Source organism: Chiroxiphia lanceolata, chromosome 4 (genome assembly GCF_009829145.1).
Source record: "Chiroxiphia lanceolata isolate bChiLan1 chromosome 4, bChiLan1.pri, whole genome shotgun sequence".
Taxonomy (NCBI): Eukaryota; Metazoa; Chordata; class Aves; order Passeriformes; family Pipridae; genus Chiroxiphia; species Chiroxiphia lanceolata.
The window spans coordinates 19,723,783-19,747,855 of NC_045640.1; the positions used below are offsets into that span (position 1 = coordinate 19,723,783).

General features: G+C 36.3%; 1 protein-coding gene across 5 annotated transcripts in view; it reads left to right on the forward strand.

The window, feature by feature from the left end:
• Positions 1 to 24,073, forward strand: part of RBPJ (recombination signal binding protein for immunoglobulin kappa J region) — a 149,286-nt gene that overhangs the window by 113,815 nt on the left and 11,398 nt on the right. For all 5 annotated transcript variants that reach the window (XR_004356870.1, XM_032686788.1, XM_032686790.1 and 2 more), the window contains 6 exons: positions 8,291 to 8,329; positions 11,714 to 11,809; positions 19,437 to 19,602; positions 20,703 to 20,877; positions 22,343 to 22,480; positions 22,659 to 22,771. Coding sequence is in view for 4 of the 5 variants with exons in the window: in XM_032686788.1 (XP_032542679.1) it covers positions 8,291 to 8,329; positions 11,714 to 11,809; positions 19,437 to 19,602; positions 20,703 to 20,877; positions 22,343 to 22,480; positions 22,659 to 22,771 (727 nt within the window). In the remaining variant the exon portion in view is untranslated. The remainder of the gene's footprint in view (positions 1 to 8,290; positions 8,330 to 11,713; positions 11,810 to 19,436; positions 19,603 to 20,702; positions 20,878 to 22,342; positions 22,481 to 22,658; positions 22,772 to 24,073) is intronic.

Consider the following 24,073-nt stretch of genomic DNA (forward strand, 5'->3'; position numbering starts at 1 on the left):
GAAATATTTTCAGTATTTGCATTTTGTCTTCGCCGAAATCTGTGCACCAGAAAATATACTTTCATTAACAGAAAAATCCTGTATTTTAAGATGTACATCTGCTGCTTTGCTTTTGTTAGTGTAACACGTTATCCTAAATGTAGAAATCTGCAGAACTAAATCAAGTCTGATGTGGGGTAGCTGAGTCTTACCATGTCAGTTGTAGTGTGCTGTTTAATCTGAATGAAGCATTCCTAACAAATGGTAAATTAAGGGATTGCTCCTGAGAACTATTCAGTGTGTCTTGTACATGGGCACTGTTGCATATGTTGGCTTGGATAATTTTAAGCGTATTTTATGTCCATGAGTATGAACTTCCTTCAGTGCTTCTTCAGTGCTTCACTGATTTGTCTTTGGTAAGCAAACTGAAGCTGGAAATGGGCAGAGGATAGAGAATTAAAAGAAAAAGAGAAAACAGAGTCCCAGAGTGCTACTTGCATCTGTCTCTTTCAGCTTTTCTCAGAAGACATCTCTGTTAGCAACTGAAAAGGAATACTTGTATATTAATCCTCAAACTTTAAATGAAAATCTCAGTATTTCACTTTCCTAGATCTTAGATAACTTCAGTAGACCAAGTAAACATTGAGATCTCATACTGGTGAGTTTGTAGTTTAGTAGGTTTCTGGTAACTGATCACAAAACAACTCGAAATTAATTCTTTGAAAAGTATTTTTGTTTCTTACAGTAAAAAGTAATAGGCCCTGTTATAATGAGGGTTGGAACTTAACTTGAACCTCCCACCAAACTTCATTGTCACTTCATGTTGCTGGAGAGCAGAGGTCGTATTTTCTTACGATCATTCTTTCTGAATTGCATAGTGTATTCTGAAATGTCTCTAGAAACTATGTAAAAGTCTGAAATTCTTTTCATTAAACTCCTGTTTGAAGCATTGTTTCCCTCAGATTTCCTCCGGGGAAGTAAAAACTTCCCTTAGTCACTATTCTGTATTTAATTTAATCCTAATCATCTCAAGCCCCTGGCAAGCCTGCGCACAGCACTCTGTGTTTGACTCAAAATCTGTTTATTCAACAGCTTTGTTTAAGGCAAGTGGGACTTACTACTCAGTGAGTCTCTGGGTCTTATACTGCCCTAGTTTAGTGATTGCCCTATCTTATTTGTGACAGTGTTGAGACATCTGCGCTACAGGAGACGGAACTGAAACCATTGAACTGAGCACTATGGGGTAACTTCCTTCCAGGGAAGTTTCCTTGTGACACTTGTCTGGAGATGGTTTCCAAAATCCATACTGAGGTATTACAGTCGTCTCTTGTAGCTTATTAAAGAGTTCTTCTAATATGTTCTGCAGCAAATACTGTGGCATGCTATGATATAACAGGACTAATAGAGAATTGATTTTGCTGTTCGGGAATGATGTTAGGCCTTTGGTAGATAGTTAAAAGCACCAGCAAGTGTGTATGTCCAGTTGGAAATGATCTGGCAGTCAGATGTTTGGGGGTGAAACTTTTCCAATGAACAGGAAACTTTCTGCCCATGCAGAAAGCATCCATGTTTTTTTCTCATTCTACTGGGTTTGGCTGGGATAGAGTTAATTTTCTTCATAGCAGCTGTTATGATGCTGTGTTCTTTGTGACCAGAACAGTGTTGATAACACACTGATATTTTAGCTCTTGCTGAATGTGTTTGCACAGCGTCAAGGCCTTTTCTCTTTCTCATTCCGCCCGGTGTCCTTCCCCCCACAGTGACTGAGGGGTGTACAAGATATTGGGAGGGGACACAACCAGGCAGATGATCCATAATAACTAAGAGATATTCCTTGCCTTATAATGTCATGCTCAGCAATAAACTGGAGAGGAGGGAGGTTTAAGAGAGGTTACCCAGCTTTTGCTTGGGAACTGGCTAGTTATCAGTCTGTTCATGGGACGTGGCGAGTGTTTAGCTTATTGTTTCTCTCTTCTTCCACTTCTCTTCTGTTTGTTAAACAATTTTATTATCTCAACCTACAACTTTTCTTGTTCTTTATTCATGCTTTTCTCTTCACTTCTGTGATGGCAGGGGGAGATAAGCATCTGAGTGGTGTTTAGTTGCCTACTGGGCAGTTAAGCACCACTTGATCTCTTCATACTCATGAAAGTATGAGTAGAAAGAAAATAGATCTCAACACATGGATATCTGCTATAACTGTAAAATAGAATCATAGCATAGTTTGTTTTGAATGGAACCTTTAAAGGTCATCTAGTCCAAATTCCCCGTGGTGAACAAGGACATCTTCAGTTAGATCAGGTTGCTCAGAGGCCTGTCGAACTGGACCTTGAATGTTTCGAGGGATGGGGCATCTACCAGCTCTCTGGGCAGCCTGTTTTTGTATAATATATTTTTGCATTCTTCAGGGTAAGGCAAGTATTTGCTTTACTTTTCAATGTTAAGACACCAGGAAAACTTCTGTCATGAAAAAGTCGACACAGAAAACAGTAACTGTAGTGTATTTTTACCAGTCTTTGTATATTCTGGTGTTAAAGCTGAATGTTTTGCCTTGCCACAGGCTTTTCTGGTACCCCGTTGCCCGTAGAGTTCTCAGGTCCATTTATTTCACTTATGTCTTCCCATTCTTAGTCCTCACTGTTTCTGCTACTCCCCCCATGTTGGCCTCTCCAATACACTCACTTTCTGCTCAGCTGTTGTTCCCGCTGTAGTCAAATTTGACAACTCCCTTTTGCCTTTTGCTTCTCTGGAGAGCATTATTTACAAAAAAGATCCATGCTATTCCTACTAGATGCCAAAACGTGTCAGTCTGTAAGCCAAGTAGAATTTCTAATTGCTGAAGTTTGTCTCTGTTTGAATGTTGTGGAAATATTTTTTCAAGGCTTCTCTGCTCGGTAAGTAAAGGTGAATGGACTTTTTTCAGGGACTGTAAGAAGGATGTTGTTGGCTGAAGACCAGTACTGGAAAATCTAAAGTTCATATTCCAGGCAGGAGGATGCTAGAGCTGTTCAGTGACCACAGATCTGCAGTCAGAGTTGAGGGTGGGATAGCATGTGATTTTTATAGAGGGTTTTTTTTCCATAATTTTTTTTTCTTGCAGATAACAAAACTGTTTTGCTTAATTTTCATTTACTCATTTTTCCATTCAAAGCTGACTTGACACATAGAACTATTCAACAAAAAAAATCAGCCAAAATAGTTATCTCTGGAAAATAAGTTTGGTATTTTTAGTAGAGGCATATAACTACTGCTAGATTTCTCTGTGCTCCTTTGTAGATGATGGAAACAGTGAAAATTCATCCTCCTGCAGCCATAGAAAATTATATTGTAGTACATGTTGTATCTGAGATAGGAATTCCAAATAGGATTTGACATTGTTATTGTCCGAAAACATTTGAAATTTACATTTTGCCATGTGTTTACCCAACCTGAAAATATTAAAAGTTTGAGTAAAACTAGCTGCCGTACTTACAAGATTAATGTTAGTGCACTTACTCGCTTCTGTAGTTACTTGAAAGGACAACAAAGAGGTAAAAAGAAAAAGAGTATGTTCACTTCCATTTCTGTGAATGGGGAAAGGAGATTTAAATGTCAAACTGGGACTTGCTAAATGAAAAGTATGGAATTGAAAAGAGGAATTATTTGGAATGTGATGTGGGAAAAAAGCTATGCCTACAGTGCAAAATGTGGAAGTGAAATTAATTGATGCAAAGCATCAGAAGACAAAATACATGAAATAATAGAATACTAACTAGTGGTTGGAGAAAATATGGGACTGGGAAAAGAATTATTAGGACAAGTATAACTTACTCCAACAGCAAGTGGTTACAGTGTGACTAATGCTTGCACTCGTATTTCCAGTGCAGGGTCTTAGAGAATACTTACAGAATACAGTTTGAACTGATGTGAATGAAACAGCAACTTGACTGTATGTCCAGAATCCCCATAGAGGACACCTGAAACAGCAGTTAGTCTTGGATAGTAAAATAAAAAAAATAAAAAAAAAAGCAAACCAGGAAAGGAAAGAAACTTGGTGAGCATTCAGGTATAATGGTACATAACTTGTAATTAGGATTTCATATGATGTATATTTATCTTGTCTAATAACCACTGTAGGAATAGAACTATGATACATTTTTAATTTCCTCCCGTGTACATTTTTGTTATCCATCAATCTGCATATTTTTCAAGATGTAAAGAAAGGAGAAACAGAAATACTCAGTGTAAAAAGAAATTCCATAACAGTGAAAGCCAGTGAAAACCTACGCAAGAAAAGTGTTGCGGTCTGTGTCATCTCTGACAGGTAACCTTGTGATGTCTGAACTGGCTCTTTTTTCAATATGCCAGTCAAATATGAAAGTTTGAAATAGCAGCAATCACAGCTTGTGCAATGTCTGTCATTTAGTACAAAACCATACATGTAATGTGTTTCTTGCACTTTCATCTGTCTTAACATCAGAAAAATTAAAAAACCTCTTAGTCTTTTATTCTCTGTAGCAGTTGAGGATAGTTTCTGTCCTTCAGGTTGTGTTGTCAGTACACATCTCTACATCAGTTTATGAACATATGGGAAGAGTGAACCAGATAAACCATTAAATAAAATGCATGTGATACTTTTTTTTTTTTTTTTTCAATTTTTGTGTCTAGTTTGTATATCTGAGTTTTGTAGTGTGACTGAAAATCTGACATCCTGGATACAGTTGCTGCTTTGGTTCATAGCAGTATACATGCTGGACTGTACCTGCTAGTCATCAGTAATGGGTGAATAAGGAAAGAATATGCAAGGCAGGGTAAATATAGACTGGTTTGGGGTTTTTTCCTCCTGATATATTTTTGCTGCTGGTAGAACATGGTTTAGGTTTTCCTGAGAACAAGGTTGTAAAATAGGTCATTATACTTAATGGAGTTTTGTAGCAGACTTCTGTTTAATCTTTTAAGTCCACTTCTGCTTTCAGCCTCCACAATATACTCTAGCAATATGTTTCACAGCTTAGTTTTAACAGTACTTTTAGAGCAAGGAGAAAAAAAAATTCTAAAATTAAATTTTCAGATAGTAGAAATATTTCCCATTTCCTGTGTTTATGAGACAGAGAGAATAACCATCTCCTTTTCACATTTTGCATACCTTTTATTAGTCTCTTATGTCATTGCATCAGTTTGTCACTTTTCTCTCATGCTCTCACTCTTACTGAAGGCTGAGGTTTTATCCAATTGCATATGAAAACTATTGATTATCCATACTGACTATTGTGGTATGTTTTTTATCTTGAGATAACTTTTTTCCACTGCTTCAAGTTTTCTGAATTGTGGGGGTGTGGCAGAATAATGCCATGACATGGTGATGTTTCCATTTCCTATTCTATTCCTAATCATTTTTAATTTCTAACTTCTTTGGCTGTTGCTGTTTAACTAGGGAGGTGAATATTTATGGGATCTTTGAAATGATTTTGAGATGGTAGAGAAAGTGCTGATCATTGACACCATAGCTAGGATGCGTAACCATCAGTCATCTGTCGCGATAACATTACTGAGGAAAAATAGCTGAATTTAATTAGAAACAGCTAAAAATAGGACAAAGTGAATATCAAGATGCAGTGTCCTCCTGTTCTACCTCTCCCTCTAATGTATATTGAAAGAATAATGAAAGATCTACAAAATTTACTTTACATCATCTCTTTGGAAGGTTCGTATTGCTAAGGGTAGCGTTATATGTGTTCACAAGTTGATTGCAGTGACATTATTAACTTTATTTCAGATGGAGGAGGCTAGGGAAAGCTGGTGTGTGATTTAGAAAGGTACTACACTGAGCATCAGATCAGAGTTTACCCTGTGCATCTCAAGGGTGACTCAGTGCTTTAGCTCTGTCTCTGAAGAATGGGGATTTTGGTACTTCTCTCCTGTGCTGTATATTCAGAATTTGACTAAGGAAGAAGATGAAGTTTATTTCTTTAAGTAATTGCAACTGTGTTGTGTAGATGCTTTGTTAATTAAACTCTTTTTAACAATAAGCATTTGTGCGAGGGGAACGTATCTCCCGCTCTCAGGAGTTCTGCAAAGGTACGTGTTGCATTAGGGCAGTGTAAGGTTTTCGTCTGTAAGGGTTTTTTTGGTGTTAATGCAATTTCTGATGTACTTGGGTCCTCATCTTGGGTTGGATCTGTTTGGTCACAGTACAGGGAAGTGTGGTGTGCATAGTGCCCTCTTTGCTTCAAAATAAGTAACTCTTAATGTTTTTTCATGGTGAATCGAGGTGCACAGAGGGATTGAAACAAAGACTGTAGTTCTGCTCAAAAGCAGGGAGCTAATCCATAGGGATGTTGTTTGTCTGTAGAGTATTGCTTAAAGGTAATCTGTTGTCTAGTCAGTGAGTCACAGACAGTGGAACCTCTGCCAGACAGAATGATCCTGGGTCTTCAGGGGAAAACTGCAACTACGCAGATGGTACTGGGGAGGTGGGATACACACACCTACTCACACTGTTATCCAGGGAAAATCTGAGGCACAGGGTGTGCTCAGGAGATGAAGCAAGGCATATCCTGAAAAGATAAGTGTTAGAAGCAGAAAGGCTTTGGATGTAACTTCCCCACTGCCAAACTGCAAAGCTTTTTGGCGTTTGTAGTTACCTTTCTGCATTACAAATATGACAATGCAGTGATACATACTACAGAGAAAAAGATAAATGAAGTTTGTATCCAGTACACCTCAAAATTTAAAATACATAAAAACAAATCTTGCAGCAAGAATTTTGGTTTCATTTTTTCATTTAAAGGTAAAATAAAGCCAGAGAAGTGAACAGTATACTAACGACAACAAAGTAAAACATGAAACGAACTTCTGTAGCTGGAAAAATAAATTTTTATTTCATTGTTTAAGCTGAAAAAAAATAAATTGACTTCATGTTGTTTATTCAATTCCTGTGTGTCGAGTGGACTGCCAGTACTTTAGAAGACTAATTTCTCAAGTCTTGAAAAATAACTTTAAAATTTTCTGAATGTTACCACTGTCTTTTCAGGAGAGTGCTATTTTGCTCAACTATATGTGGTAATAGTTATGTAATTATACATTTGTATGTTTCTAGAATTACTGAAATTAAATTGGAATGTATGAAATCATTCCACCACCAGTTGCTGTAGAGTCCAGGACAGATCCACTGCACGGACAGGGGAATTTCCTTTCACATTACTTAGTGATCAAGTTCTTGTCCTACGGAGCCTCCAACACTGTTGTAGGGAAATAGTAGGAGATGGTTCTTTTCCCTATCCAGGGAGCACAAAGAGAAAGATATGCCCACTTAAAAAACGTTTTGGCAAATCATAGAGGTATTTATGAACACTGGCACCAAAAGCACAGCCTCTTAGGTCTCAGTTTATTTTTAGGTAGAAAGGTGTTAAGATAAGCCTGCCTTTTTGTTTTGCTTTGTGGGTTTTTGTATTCTCTTCTTTTTCCTCTCTTTGTCATCATTTAGCTTGTGGTTATACTTCCTTACCAGGTTGAGCAGATGTACATTGCTGGGTACAGTCTTCCTTTTCTCAATCTTTTACCTAAACATTTTGGCTTAATCTGAGGATGTTTTTGATAATAAAAATGTTTCTGCAGTGTGTAAATTTGGTGTCCTATATAAATAAAGACTTTTGTGGAAAGTCTTACCTTGCTATAAAGAGTGTTTTCTCTCTCAAGAATGGTGTTAAAGCACTGAAGGAAGAACAGCCATCTCACAACACTTTACGGCTAAAAAACATTGAGTGTATAGCAGGCTATTTATGGATCAAGCTTAGCTGCATTCCATAGGAATGGATTCTGTAGGAAATAGATTTTTCCTATAATTCTGTACTGGCATTTATGAAATACATTGTCATCCTTTTTGTAAGAAGTCATGAAGGAAAAACAGATTTTTGTGAAATTGTCCTGATCGGAAGCATTCACTGTGATTTGTCAACTCAGAGATATGTCTGTTAATTTTTGTCTGTTGATAATAACTGCTTGTTGTTGGCACTTCTGGTCAATTCTATGGCAAAGATCTCCTGGGTTTTTTCATTCCTGTGGTATCTGAACTTTTCAAAAGCAATTGTGAAGGAAACTGTGAATTAACAAAGAAAATTATGTACTGTTCCAAATAAAATCCTCTGCTGTTGTAGGAAAAGCTGTTGTGAGGAGGTGGTTGATATTTTGATAGTGATCTATCTAGGAAATTACAAAGAAAAGACACCAAATTCCAATACAATTTCAAAAATTGTAAAATTGGGATTGTATCTCACTGTAAAATTATGACTAAATCTTTTTGTTTTAAATTAGTAATTTCTTCTTTTTTCAGGAAATTCGGAGAGCGACCTCAACCGAAACGGCTCACCAGGTAAGCGTTAAAGAAACTCTGTATTTAACAATTTTCTGAAGTTATCCTTTTCATTCGCAGAAGAATTTCTAAGTTAAAAATTTGGGGCTTGCTAATCCTAGAATTGTAAATATCAAAGCTTTTCTATTATATATGCAATCATTAACCAGAAATATAATTTCAGAGTGGCTTGTTTTTAATATGAAACTCAAAATGACATTTTTAGAAATGACGTTGGCTTTACATCAGTTATAGTAGATTATTCAGTAGCATGTGAATCTGCTTAGTTTTAAATCACCAGGAGTGAGCTGATTTTGTTTCTTGGTTAAAAGTGCCTTCTGAGGTCGTGTAAAGTAACACTTCTTGCTTCCAAAACTGAACACAGTGCTGTCAAGGAGTGATCTTAACCAATTTTTGGTGAAACCCAAACAGTCAGAGAGAGTATCAAATAGTACTATCTAGTCAATCCATTCTGAAAACTGCTTAGAGTGACTGGAACTTAGTGCCTGATTTGCTCCTAATCTGCCTTGGAAGTATTTACACCAGAAGCTGTTAAGTAGTCACCTTTCTTTTCAAACTGCTGTAACACAGTCTATGCAAATATTTATTATTTCATGCCACAAACTGTGCCCATTATAAATAGCTACAGGCTTTAAAACCCACAGTTTGCTTGAAAGCAAAAAAGATGTACCGTTTGTTTTATAGTTTTTTGTGGTAATAGAGGAAGCCCCTTGTCACTCTGACTTAACCTCTGTTTTGAATGAAATGCTGCCTCATGTTAGCACTTGGGGCAGGGAGCATTTACATTTTGTTTTACGAATATCTGTCTCATTGCATTTCTGGATAAGTTTCAGGTTAGCTTATGTCATCATTAAACTTCATTTTAATGAAATATTGATCTGGACTGACTTAGAGGTAATTGAACAAACATGGCTGTTTCCTGTTTGCCTGCCAGTCTTCAGGGATATTTGAAGATACTGTGTTTTAAGGAATGAACTGCTTTCTATCTTGAGTGGTAACATTTGTTAGTATCACCCTGAAGTTGCTCATAGGTTTATATTCTGTGATTTCAAAAAAGCAACAAAAATAGTGACTAATGAGTAAAAGGTCTTTTAACTATTTACTATACTTTTTACTGTAAATTCCATGTGCAGGATTTTAAGTACTAGGTGTGCTAGGTACTCTTTCCTGTGAGTGCAGAGTAGGCATCTGGGAAGTACTCACCATCCTTCAAAGCAGCAGCTTGTAAAGCCTTTCTGTGCTGATAGAGGCTGGAAACAAGCAACCTAACTTTTTTCTTGCTGAAGTGAAACAACTGTCACACAGATTTTTAAGACTGATTTGTGTAATGCTGTAAAATGTGTCTCTAAACCCTTAGTTTAGAGCATTAGTCCAATTATTGGAAAATTATTGTGGGTTTTTCTGTGTAAAGGTAGTCTGGTTTGGCTAATAATCCATTCATTGTTGTGCAAGCTCCACTAGAACAACACTTTGTTCATACTGTACTAGTTGGTTTTAGATGTAAGCTGTAAAAATACTACCTTCATGAAGAGTTTTAAGATTTAATAATGAAAAATGATGTGTAAGAATTGCAGTGGTTATCAGTCTTTATCAGTGTGAGGGGTTGGAAGGGAACATCCCTAGTTCTCCCAGGAGCTTGGATTGTTCAAGTCCACTGTAGCAACAGACCAGCAGAAAAGACAAAATTTCTTCTTCATAAAATGCTAAATAAAGATAGCACCTAGTGGTTTTCTGCATGGGTTGCTGGGTTTGAGTGTTTGGTTTTTTTTTTTTAGTAGTAGTCAAGTCAAAAGTTTTTAGTATGACAGATGTTCTTAATTTAGTATGACAGTACTATTGATAGAGTATTTCAAATTGTCAGGTTAAAAGTTTTTAAACAAATGCAGCTAATATATATCATAATGAAGTGTGTAATAATAATTTCACAGTGAATTATGTTTTGTGTTTTAAAATATATTCTTAAACAATAGTTGTAAATAAGTAAGTCTGTCTGCTTTAACACGGTTCTTCCAGCTGTGCTTTCATGGATAAACATCAGTTTTATCAAATGTAAAATCAGTTTTAATGTAAGTAGATCAAGTTAGTGCAAATTTAAAACAGTAACTGAAGTCTTTTGTCTGCTTTTATATCCTGCTGTTTAGACAGAAAATCTGCACACTAACCACTAGACGTTAATCATGTTTCATTCAGCCATGACAAACACAAGATTTGCAAAACATCCTTAGCAAAGCTGGATTGTTATTGTCCAACCCGACCCCTGCTCAATATACTTGCTTTGCTCTATGAAACTATATGAGGAGATTTCTTTTGGAAAAGGTCTTGTCGATAAAATATTGCCTTTTATCTTCCATCATTTTTTTCCACTAGAAATGTTTGCTTCTCTAGATCTTTCCGAAGGGAATTCAACAGTTGGTGTCATTCACAAAAAAAATAAAAATAGAAAAATTTAACCAACCAAGCAAAACATTCGCTTTATTTAGGGTTTAATCTCTTCATGTAACTTCCTGATAAATTCATAATTTGTTTCTCTAGTTGATGACTTTGAAAATGAGTGCGTTGGTGGGCATTCAACCCGCAGAAACTCCTTCAGGAACTTAAAAGTGTTCCTGCCAGCACTCCAACACAGCTAATCCCTAGGGTGTTGAATTTGGCATGCTACTTAATGAACAGTTAGAATATTATGCAGAAGAATGATAGGGTGTATTGTTCTCTCAGTTCTCTCGAGGAATTGCTGTTGGTGTGTTTGAGGTAATTACAGCACTTAGATGATGTCTGTCATTACAGGGATGATGAACAATAGAAAAGTTTTAAAAATTAATTTTTTCAACCTCATTGTATGCAGGAAGTAGAGGTTTTCTCTAGAAAACTAGATGAAACAATAAGCCGAAGAATTTAACTTTTCCTTAGTATCTTCACAACCAAAAGAAAGCTTGTGTATAAACATTGCACTGATTTAGTTAAAAAATTTAAACAATTTGTCAATATCATGAGATATTAAGTTGTTCATGAAGAAAATATTGAATTAATGAAGTCTGCTCTAATCAAATATTTGTAGCATCGTACTTTCTGAAGTAGGACTTTGAACATGGTGTAGTGATTGGCATTGGTACGATTTGACACAAGCATCTTTTATATCTGGAAAATGTAGTAATTGAAAATGACCACCGACCCTTATTGCTAGTTTCATGCAAGATAGTTGCTTCTTTTTCCTGTGTAATTGTCTTAAACAGTAAGCAAACACATCTTGACCCTGTTAATGATTGCCTTCTTGTTTTTTCAGGTGTTTGGGTTTGGGGTTTTTCTCCTAAAACAGTCTTTCAATTCTTCTAATTATAAACAAAACCAGAAGAACTTTCAAAGCTTATATTGTCTTTTAATTTTTAGGGAAGCAATGCGAAACTACCTGAAGGAGCGAGGTGACCAAACAGTACTAATACTTCATGCAAAAGTTGCGCAGAAATCATATGGAAATGAAAAAAGGTAAGTCTTTATGCTTTCCTGAATTGCCTTTACAGCTGCCAGCCAGGGAAACTATAGTTTGGAATCTCGTGCATAATTTGCAGAATTCCTAAGAATGCAGTGTAGTCTGAAGACACACGAAACCAAATGCTTTCTCATAAATCATTTAATTATGTAACAAGTGCTGCAAACCTGTGGCATTCAAGGGGGCAATACCTGTTTATACCAAAAGGTTCCCTGTCTGTGGGTGAAGCTTTTCTTCCATTGAAGTAAAATGGCTTTCATTTTAAACATTGCATTTTAAGTCTGGTATAAATAAGGTGATCCACAGTGACTATTTGTAGAGGAGTGTTTTCCTGAAGAATTTCAAAGGTGCTTTTTGTGCGGTCTTCTCTTGTAGTCTGTGTGATGGTTTTTATTGCATTACTAGTACAAGCAAATAGGATGGTCCTTCATGTGCAGGTTTCTAGCCCTCTTTTGATGAAATAGAACATTATTTAATTATGACTGATGCCTTTCTACCTTACAGTTCACTGAAGTAGTGCAGTATTTGGCTATTTTTCAGATACTTTGTATTATTATTATTTGTTCACCACACAAAAGACCACATATTCAACACACTAATGGTTTTGAAGTTTTAACCTTTCTTTTGCCACTGTTGTGAAAGTCCTGTTACATCAGTATGTTTTTACAAATTTCTGACATTAAAGGTTTAAGATATTTATATATGACAGTGTTAAGAAAGCAGGAATGTTAGAATTAAATCTGCAGATTTCTCAGTGTATTGCTACTTACCTAAGTCACACTTTCTGATGACTTTCTGAATCACAGAGATACAGACTGTGTTTTCAACTGTTCTTCAGTATTCTGTGCCTGAGTACTTGTCCTTCAGTATGTGCTGTCTTTTCTGTTAGCCAGTGTCTGCAGTCCTTTCTTTTGAGCAGTGACCAACTCCATGGAATTGTTTGCTCAAAGTGCTTTTTGGATCTTTGTGAAATTCTTGATGCAAATCAAGTAGGAAGTCAGTGAAAAAGGAGGAAGCGCACGAAAGCCGACAAGTGTGCTGTGTACCTGCTGTATAGCTGTACAACCCTCTTGCTCTCTGCCGTGCTTAAATGCAAAGGGGTTGCAATGCTGGGCTGTACTATCAGTAGATGATAACTTTGACCCTTAGCAGCAAACTCAACAGCCAGAAAGATTTATCCTGACAGTATAGGGACCTCTGGTTATCTTCTCAGATTGTATTATCATTCAAGAGTTGCATAGTTAACTTATCACTGCAGATGAGTTAAGCATATTACTCCCCAAAAATGAGGGATGTGCTTGCAGATAAGACAGTGATTCTCTAAACAGTGTATCTGTAACTTTGTTCTCTTGAGACCAGAGCAGTTCATAAGGGTAGGAACATTTTTCAAAGCTGTCCTGTGTGTCATTATTCTGGAGAACAAATTACACCAAAAGTGGGATGAAAATAAAAAGATAAAGTATGTAATTTTGATTATTAAAAGTTTCATTACTGTTTGGAAAATGTACATAAGTGTTCTGAAGTATCCAGGGCAAAGATTCAAATTGTTATTCGGTAACAGTTTGTGAAAGTGCCTACGTGCATTTCATAGTGTTGGCATAGATCCCTGTTGCCATGAATATATGTGTATACTTCACTTGGTGTTGTAAAGTCACTGTGGCACATACATTACCTGAGTACTAATAATGTTTAGCAAACTGGTCATTGGTTTCTCACTGCTTGAAACAACTGCTAACTGAAACTAGGCATTCTTTCACCATTTTTTTTGAGGTGCAGTTCAGTGTCCTATCTCGGCACAACTGCATTTGTTTAAGAAAGGTATCTCAGATTTCCCTCTATAAAAATGGAAACGTGTCAAACAAGAATTTCAGACCTTGGCAAAAGATGACCAGAATGCTTGGATGTTGGTTATCAAGTAGTACGATGGTGAAATGATTGCTGTCCTGGTGTGGGTATGAAATGATAGTGTGAAATCAGAGTCACAGAATGGTACAGGTTGGAAGGGGCCACAGTGGGTCATCTGGTCTAACCTCCCTGCTCAAGCAGAGTCATCCCAGAGCACATGGCACAGGATTGAATCCAGATGGTTCTTGAATATCTCCAGTGAAGGAGACTCCACAACCTCTCAGGGCAGTCTGTTCAGTGCTCAGTCACCTGCACAGTAAAGAAGTTCTTCCTAATGTTCAGGTGTAGTGCATCAGTTTCTGCTCGTTGCCTCTTGCCATACATACTAGGGTTTCATTTTTTCTGTTTGAGTATTTTAAGTTTTCTTAGGTTTTAGCATACCATATACACAGTCTGTCATACTGTTCTGCTAGTTCCCAGACTGTCAGGATCAGTCATGATGTCCTGTTGTTATCAGCGTAAAGAAAAGTGCCCATTATTAAATCCTTGGATCCACGTGTGCCCTAAGGTACTTAGCGAAACTTAATGATGAATTAAAGTATTCCTTTTTTCTTTTCTTGAGGTTTTTTTAATTGCTTCTGTTTTATCTATAGCAGAATGTGCCCTTTATTTCTTCATATTTCTGGACTGAGCAAAATTAGTAAAGGTTTAACGTTGCTTTATGCAACTGACCAGTAAAGTTTTTACCATTTTTACATTCAGTACCATTTCTGAAGTGAGTTGTTTTGCATACATCTTCTTTATGGGAAGAAACCTATTTCATAGCTTTTTTTAATGGAGAAATTTTGTGTTTTCCATGGGACTTCATTATGACTTGTATATAATCTGGTTAACTTTTGATCTTTAAAGAGTCAGTTAGTTTGTAGTATTTTTGTAATTAAGAATTCCAGTTACAAAAGGAATTATTTCTTAAATTTGACATCTCTTTCAAATAAATATAGAACCTAAAAAAAACCACCTAAACAAGCTTCCACCTCTTGTTCCAGTCTTTAAATCTTATTTGTTGCAAGGCCACGGAAAATACCATTAATAAACTTTGCATGGCATAATAACTACCTTTCAGTGTTTTGATGAGGCTTAGTAGATGGTGAAATACTCTGTTGAAAACACTGTGCTGTAGACGGCGCAGATGTCACGTAGTGTGGCCTGGTTTAAATAGGCATCACAGAAACACAATTCCAGGTTGTTGTCACGTGGATGGAGACTTTCTAGGTTAGCTTGAGAATTCTTCATACTTGTCTGTAAGTAACAGTAATGAAAGGAGACTTTTTTTCCTTTTTGAGTTGACTCTTCATATTAGCCTTGCACTTCCCAAAGTTAATGCTTTTTAGTTAAACAAAGAAGCCAGGAGGTAAGAAGCTCAGGGATGGGCTTTAGCTGAATTTAAGACTTCATACCTCATGTTTCCTGTTGGATGACTGTCATCTTTCAGAGACATTCAACTGATAGAGACTCAGGTGATATTTACTCCTGATGAGTGAGTGTTTGGTCTGTGCTTGTATTTTTTTCCATATTTACCATTAACTGAGACCTCTCTTCAGAGTCTGAACAGTGTGATCATATAGCAGTTTAAAGAACTGAAGTGTTTTGGATTCCAAGACATAGTTCATCTAAAGACTGTGAGCCCAACTGGTGTATTTGTATTACATGCTGTTGAGTTTAAACGTTATCACTGCTCATTAGCATGAGAATGCTCTGGCTGCATCTTGGTTTATGGCTGTTAGTGAAGGAGCTCCTGTAATTTCTGTTCAAATACTTCCCTTCCCTGAACTAAGTGTGCCTGCTCTCTGAATAATGCTCTTGTTATTGAGAGCATAGCCTTTCCCAGGGCTTACCCCATGGTTTTCGCTGCTTCATCCTTTGCACTCTTGGACCTAATGATTTTTCATTTGTTTGTTGTTGTAATGAATTCCTTAGTGGATGTTGTTAGCTCTTTAGCTCCTAAGGAAAGGGAGTCTCAGAACAATGTGGGTAATTGACAAACACATCTCCTGCTTGACTGACTTGGAATTGACAGGTAAAGGAAAAACTTGCCTTCCAGTGTCACTCTGAATATAAAAAAACCCTAGCTGGTGGAAACCTGAATTCTCCTGAAGGCAAATACTTCTGTAAGATGAACACGGATGACTTGGAGGATTTGAGAAAGCAAACCTTTGTGAACAGAAGCCCGTGGTTTGAGGAGAGCATCGAGTGCATCACAACTAGGTAGCAGTAACATGAGCTGATTTTATTTGACTTTCTACCCCTTGCTTCCTGGCAAGTTAGGGTAGCTTCTGTAGTTGAAGTACCATATTTTCTCTGTATCAATTGACCTGAAGGAGTATTGTTTTCTCTTTTGGTGATTGTCTGATTTAACACAGTATTCCAGGCACTGCCAAAGTTCAAAGCTGGTTCTCTTTGTGTTATTGCAGTCAAGATTTGGAAACCACTAGAAATTATTCTATTCTTCCCTTCAACTCATTTGGAATAAAGGGGAGCATCCTTAGACAAATCTCAGCTTGGTTTTCTTGCCGTGGAAGAATGGTTGGTTTCCGGTTAGTCTGATGGAACAGATCTGTCAGAACAGATGAGTAACAGCTTGTTTCTGTTTGCTGTTCTGAGTTACTAAACCTGGAGTCTAACAGGAGGTTGGTCTTTCCTCACTTGAACGACCTATGAAATTATAGTGTAAGAAGATACTATGGGGGTGCCCTTTAGGTTTTGGAGGTTGATCCTCTGACCTTTTCTAGATAGTATCAGTTCCCATGTTAGCTTCATTTAAAACTGCCCGGGGTTTTAATTACACTGATCACACATACTTAAAGATGCATAGGAGGAGCATCACAGAGAGCCTCTTCTGAGGAACCAGGAGTCCATAACAAAATGTTGGAGGGATATGTTAAATACATGAAGTATTTGCAGAGACCTGGTATCCCAAACTGTTACCCTGGTTCAGTCACTCTGCTTTATATCAGCAAGTAGGAAACACTGAACCTGCATCTTGTCATGCGGCTCTAACAAATGTGGAATAGGTTTTGTTCAGGAATGACATTCCAGGTTGTTATACTTCCAGTAATGAAATAGCTCACAGAAGGAATCCCTAACAGATATCATGTGTTTTTTAGATCAAGTTGTTAGGTGTTTACCTCACAGAGAAATACCTTGTGTTGTTTTACTGCACATTCAGCAAGAAAATGCCAGCCTGCTCATGGCATAGAGAAGAGGTATTACGAGAACATACTACAAATGCAGTGAGAAATTATATCCTATATGATTTTCTACTGTTACTTCTTGTACTGAAAATTCTGAAGAAGTTCAGAAGAACCAGACACAGCTACCTGTCCCTGCAACATAATTTTTTTTATTATTTTTTACTCAGATTAATACTTCAGAAGAATTTTTACCTCCTACTCGATCTCACTTTAGTTTCGTGGTTAAAGAGAGGTAGGGCTTGTAAATCAAAAGTTGAAGGAAGAGTATTTTCATTTGTTCCACCAAACATCATCCTACTTTATTTCCATCAGTAGTACTGGAATTTACTTTACATAAATTACCTTACTTATTTTGGGGAGGTGATTTTTCTCTTTTCCTCTTTATAGTTATCTGAAAGCCAGCCTCTCACATGAACATTTACATTCCTATTTACATTGGAAATATTTTATTAATGAGAGAACCTGTTTCCAGCAGTTATTTTATACATATCAAAGAGACTTTCTTTAATTCTCTGTGAAAATTAAAAATATAAAGCAAGTGATAGTTTACTCACCTTATATTGGATAGAAAATTTTTAATTAATCTCTCCTATACAGTTCCTACTTCCTGGAACTGTAAATATGAAGTAAAAGGCCTTGGGACTTTACTTTGGACTGTACTTGTCTGTGCCTGAAGGTGAATAAGACCCTGTTACATAAGAAAATCCATTCAAATTGTGAATGTCCACACTCTTTTTTTTTGTAGTTTTAACCCAATTTAAAATTTTCTCAGCTCCAGAAGTTTGTTTCTTTGTTCAGTAAGTCATAGTTTTTGAGGGGTTTTCTCTGTGGTCTAATTTTAAAAGAGTGCTTTAATTATTGTGGTTTGTTTCCTCTTCTTCAGTGGGTTACAACTTGTTTCTTAAAGGTCTTCATTGCCATCTAGTGGCTGTAGATTTTCAGAGGACTTGGTTTAGAATAAAGCTGAAATGAGAAAGGATGTGAAAAAAGTTTGGGGTTTTATTTTTCTTGTGTTCTAACCAGTAAGATAAATATGAAAGAGTACATGAGGAAGAAAGGTAAATATGTCACATGTGCTTTATGGTGTTATAATACTTGGAATACAAGGGGGTTTCTTTTTTCAAAGCACTGCTATGTTAATAAAGGTTGGTATTAATTTTTAGTCTGTGTATAACTTCTTCATCAGAAATAGGTTGTCAGAAGAAAATAAGTGGGATATGTCTGTTAACACTGAAAAGGTCTTGTATTGTCATTTTGGTTTGAAAATTCAGAAACTCTGTGGTGTGTTACTTGAAAGCTTCTTCCCCCCCAAATTGCATATCTTAACCTTGGACTTAGTTCCTAACCTGCATTCTAAAAGTATTGTTCTTAGAGGACCATGGTCACATTTCCCTAATCTGGGATGGCAGAGTAGTTTAGGCCTCTGCTTTGCTCTCTGCCGTACTTGGGCATGGTCATTGCCCTCACTCGACCCCTTGATCTAATAAGAATGTGACTCCTGCTTATCCTGTTTCTTCCTCACACCTCCCCCAATGTTTTGGTTCTTTTTTTAATGTTACCACAATTGTCTAACTAGAAATTTTCTCAGTGTAGTGCTAAAACTTCTTTCTTTCTTTGGTTTTCTGTTTCCCTAAAAAATACTGAATGTTGCAGCAACCAGTAGGTGTGCTTCCGAGTAGGTTTCTAACAACAGTTAGGGTATTTACATCTAGTTGTGGGGTGATATGTAGAAAGTAAATATACGTGTTGTACTTTTAATATGAACTTTATGATCTTGACCATTGTAATTGCACTGTCTCCCTGACAGACATAAGTCATCTTAAGATAATTTTTTCTTTCGGGTAGAAAAGCATTTGAGGAAATTAAGTCATCTGTTGTGTTTGAAATAAATGCCATTGAAAAGTAGAAAATGCATTCCTGGTTTTCAAATCAAAAATTTGTAGTAGTAAGGGGAAGATTTAATCAGCATATAACAGAAACTCATGGTGTGCTTAAATATACCCCTACCGCATCATTCAACGTCTTGATGAGGGAAGCTGCAACAGAGGTCAGATAGCAGAAGATAAGAAGCAAAAGGCATAATTGCAATCTAAAAGGGATGCACAGTGTGTGCTGTTTAATATTTACTGCTGCTCACTCTATTCATGGTGATTTTCAAATTCCAGAATCTCTATTCTTAGAGCAGTAATATTACAATAACCCATTCTAATGTTAGATAACTACAAATTTTAGCTTTATGAATCGTGACTGGGCTAGTGGAAGTATTCTCGTGTGCTGCTACTGTGGAAGTGTTATTTTTGTGTTGGTTTATTGCATAGTTTCTTGACAGGTCATCAGGAAACACCTGCTCTGCAAATTGGCGAGTTTCTGCTTGTCACCTTGTTTCTCTGTGTCCTGCATTTTCAGTTGGAAGAAAAAGATTCTAGAGCCTTCATATGTGTGAATGGGCTAAGAAAGCTTTGGGTACACATCAGTTTGTTTTTCTTGAAAGCTGTGTGTAATGCTATCATTTGTTCCTCATTTTCAGGTTCTTTTGTCCTCCTCCGTGTGTGTATCTTATGGGCAGTGGATGGAAGAAAAAAAAAGAGCAAATGGAACGGGATGGTTGCACTGAGCAAGAATCACAACCTTGCGCCTTTATTGGGATAGGAAACAGCGACCAAGAAATGCAGCAGCTGAACTTGGAAGGAAAGGTAGAAGAACTGTAGTAAACCACTCAGATTCCTGAAAGGATATTATAGTTACATGGTGCATATTTCAAGGAATGCCCTTGCTTATTTTTGGTAACTTTTCTTACACTATAGCAGATACTACATAAGTGATTTAAAAAAAATCCCTTGAAAATATGTAGGATGGTTGAATAGGTGGATTTAGTTCATAAGGTCATAACAAGGTAGTAACCTTTAATTTGTAGGTTCTTGATGCAGAGTCAATAAACTGTTAGGTGTTTGGTAGGCATCAGTGGCTAACTGAAATCTGGTTTCTGGCCCAAACTCTGTGTCCCTTTCCTTGACTTGCATGAATAGAAGTGTCTGAACATCTGCTGCTAGAAGTGGTCTTTAAGTCCCTTTGCATAAAAATACTATTAAAATGCCGTCTTAAAAATTTGGTAGATCGTTTTTTACAGTGGTGTAAATTGCTTCCAAGATTTTTTTTTTAAAGGTGTTTGTGATGAATTAAACAGTTGGAAACTAGCAGCACAAGTGTTCATTTTAGCTGGTTGTTTTATTAAGCTGTATTTTATAGCCACCTAGTATTTCCAGCACTGTCTACCAGAAATGCTTCATATATTGCTGAGTAGGAAAGAATAATAAAAGTTCTTTTTGATATTTTTTGAGCTTCTGTTGTCACCTAGCATAAACACTTAGCCAAAAGTAACTTTCTCATGTTTCAAAACCCAATCTTTCCCATCCTTTCAATAAAAGTTTGTCTCAACACATTTTCTGCACAGGTAGCCTCTTGTGCATGCCCAGTGTAGTGTCTGTATGGCTATACTCAAATGTAATTTTTAGCAGTGGTCTTAACCCCTCAGAGATGGCTTTGACACAGTTATGGTCTCCAATCATGTTTTCCAGTCCTGGAAAACTGTAAAGTAATGAGGTTGGGTGCTAAACTTCACAAAGTTAAACAGTAGTCATAAAAGAAATCCATAGGGAAGAGATGAAAAAAGCAGTTTCTGATCTGTTTTAGAAATTATTGCATCATATTTCCTATTTGTTCATAATTAAATATACATAGTTTCTGGAACTGGGTTGACTTGAAAGAAGAAACAACAGTGTGTTTTCACCTACAGAATTATTGCACTGCCAAAACATTATACATATCAGACTCAGACAAGAGAAAGCACTTCATGTTATCAGTAAAAATGTTCTATGGCAATAGTGATGACATCGGTGTGTTCCTCAGTAAACGGATCAAAGTCATCTCCAAACCATCTAAAAAGAAACAGTCACTCAAAAATGCAGACTGTAAGTATTTTACTGGTTTTTTCTATATGTAGCAATTAATTTTGACTCCTACTAAATTTTTCTGTATTCTGATGTCTGATTACAAAGTAAATACAAGGAAATTTTCAACTTCCGTTTTTTTGTTGCATTTCAGAACTGTACACATCAGCATATGTTAATATATTCCAATACAGATAGGTTACACTCTTGAGTTTTATGCAGTCACAGCTAATTATTTAGTAAATATAGAAGGTCCACCAAAAAGGCTGTATTCTGAGAAGTGAATCCTTGTAGACAAGTGTATAAAGACTGTTCTACCTCAACTTTCCAAGCTTTTGGATCTGTTAAGCTGCTGTGATCTGGTGCTTAGGATATTTTGATCAGTATCAAAGAGATAGTGATAAATGAGTAGCGTCACGTTACCCAAACTGCACTTCGTCACATCACAGCCACCTTCTTATTCCTTCATGCCATTTTCATGTTTTTGGTTTTGTTTTGCATGGTTCCTTTTAAGAAGTTGGTTAAGAAATCTGTATGGTGATGTTTCACCCAGATATTTGCTTACTGTGTTTTTCAACTAACGGTATCTCTGGTGCTAATGTATGATTTGGAACATTTTTGCTTCTCCTCCAACGTTTTTTGCCTGCATACTACTGGAGCACCTCAAGAGATACCCTTTTTTTTTTTTGTTTGTTTTTCTCTTTCTCTTCACTAGTGCTTTAAAAGGCTCTTCCATCTGTGTTGGGCTGGAACCCATTCACCTATGGAATGTGGATCTCGGGGCCGCTAGCTTGGCACATGACTAAAGGCAATCTGTTGCTGTGCAGTTCACACCCGTGGGCTCAGAGTATGCACTGTTGAATTTGTATTCAGACAGATAGTTTTGATGGACAGTGAATATGAACCAAGTAGAACAACAAGCCCATTTTGATGGCAAAATGTTAGTTGCTGATTTTTTTTTTTAGGGGAGCAAACTTTGCGTTTCCCTCTCTTGAATGATCAGTAAGTTCAGATCCAAGAACATTTCAAATTGCATGGTTATAATTTGACATAGTTACATCCGTCTTTCTTTCAATTACTTGTGATTTGTAAGAATAATTTTTCTTTATACTTCAAATATACTTCAAATGATTGCTGAAAGTTGTCTAAGTACTTCGCAAGGGCAGTCTAAAGCTTCTGCTCAAATAATCAGTTGTTGGAGAAGGAGTCTTCAGCTGGCAAGCACTGGCCCATTTGGCTAAGTGGCAAAATCCTATGAGCTAGCATGCCTTTGGAGAACAGACACTATGTTTGTTATCCCCCTTGTATTTTGAGTATTTTTGGTCTGTCACAAATATAAATATTTCCTAAAGTACCAATATTAGAAAATTATTTCTTGATTTCACGTATGCTTCGGTTTATTTTACAGTATTTGTGACTTTCTGTTACTTTTCTATGTAATAATGAAGTAATTTTATAATCTCAAGTCTGTATATGTTCCTTGCAGTATGTATTGCATCAGGGACAAAAGTGGCACTATTTAACAGACTTCGATCCCAAACAGTTAGCACCAGATATTTGCACGTAGAAGGTGGTAATTTCCATGCCAGTTCACAACAGTGGGGAGCGTTTTACATTCACCTCTGTAAGTAAAAACAAAGCAATATATCTTTTCACTTCCCTCCCTCCATCCTCACAAAAAAAATCCTGCATATTAATATGCAGATTTGTTTTGTTACTGAATATATATTCGATGTAATAGTGTGATGTTAATTGTTGTTCTTATCAAAACAAATAATTCTGAAAATTCCTGTTTCATGCAGTGGATGATGATGAATCAGAAGGAGAAGAATTCACAGTGAGAGATGGCTACATTCATTATGGGCAGACTGTCAAACTTGTGTGCTCAGTTACTGGCATGGCACTCCCAAGACTGGTACAGTTTAATTTCTCCAATGCTGTAATTATTTTATAGATGGCTACTTAATGTAATTCCATAGTTGGGTTCATATTGTTTACAATTTTTGACTTTTTATGTTTCCCTTTGTTAATCCATGTTTTATATGGAAAATGGCATTCACTTTAATGAAAACATATTTTTATATCTGCAGATTAATTCTGTAAACAAAGATCAACTTGTAAAATAGGATATTTTTCAGAATTCAGACCTGTCAAAGTAGGTTGATATACTGTCTATTTTAAAAACAGTATATCCCCTGTACCGAAGTACTTTAAATATTGTTATTGAATGGATGAGTAAAATATTTGCAACCAGTAGGACTATTCCATGTGTTGAGTTCAGCACAGCTTCAAAAATGCTCTACTGATTTGAATCTAAAAGGAATTCTGTGTGCTTCTGAGGATACATTAGACCAATATCAACTTCCAAAAATGTTTGTGGTTTTTTTTTTTTAAAATTTATTAATACTATGTGTTTTAATATGAAACATGGGAAGTACCTTTGGGATGACCAGTTAAGGTTTGTGAACCAAAAAAAAAAGAATTACTTCTGGATACACAGTAGCAGTTTTTATAAATAAAGTTAGGTTAATTACACTTTTTTTTTCTCCTTTTCTATGTGCTTAATGCCAACCTAAGTGGAATTTTATGTGACTGATAATAAATAATGCTTCTTATGAGATCTTCTGTGAAATTGTGGTTTGTCAACCCATTATGAATTACGTACAAGGCTTTCTCAATTCCATTTTTAGCTAGAAACAATCTGTAGAATGCGCCAATGTAAAACCAGCCTTCCCTACATTTTACTAGGACTGTAATGAGAAATTCTCTCTCAATGTCAAACTTAGATAAAACAGAAGATAATAGCCTGCTCAATGTAAATGGGACAAAATGATAATTTCAATAGATTTTTTTTTTTTTCTTAAATCACATTGTTTGACAGTGAAATCCAGACCTGGTTACTACTGATCTGGTGCAAGCAAATGAAATTCATTAACATAATGTCACTTTATTTGTGGGCTTCCTGTTAATATTTTCTTATTGCTTAAAGGAGATGCCATCATTTATTATTCCAGAAGCCTTATTTGCAGGTAGAAATAGATTAAAACAAATTAGGCTAAAGGTTCCTGTTTGTTTGCCATTGGGAACATTTGTCGTATGCCTTACAGGACTGATTGGAGGTGATGTGATTAAAAGGTAAATTGCAGATGTTTTATAGGGTAATGCAAAGAACTTTGAAGGAAAAAGTTAACCTTGAAACATAATTATTATTATTATC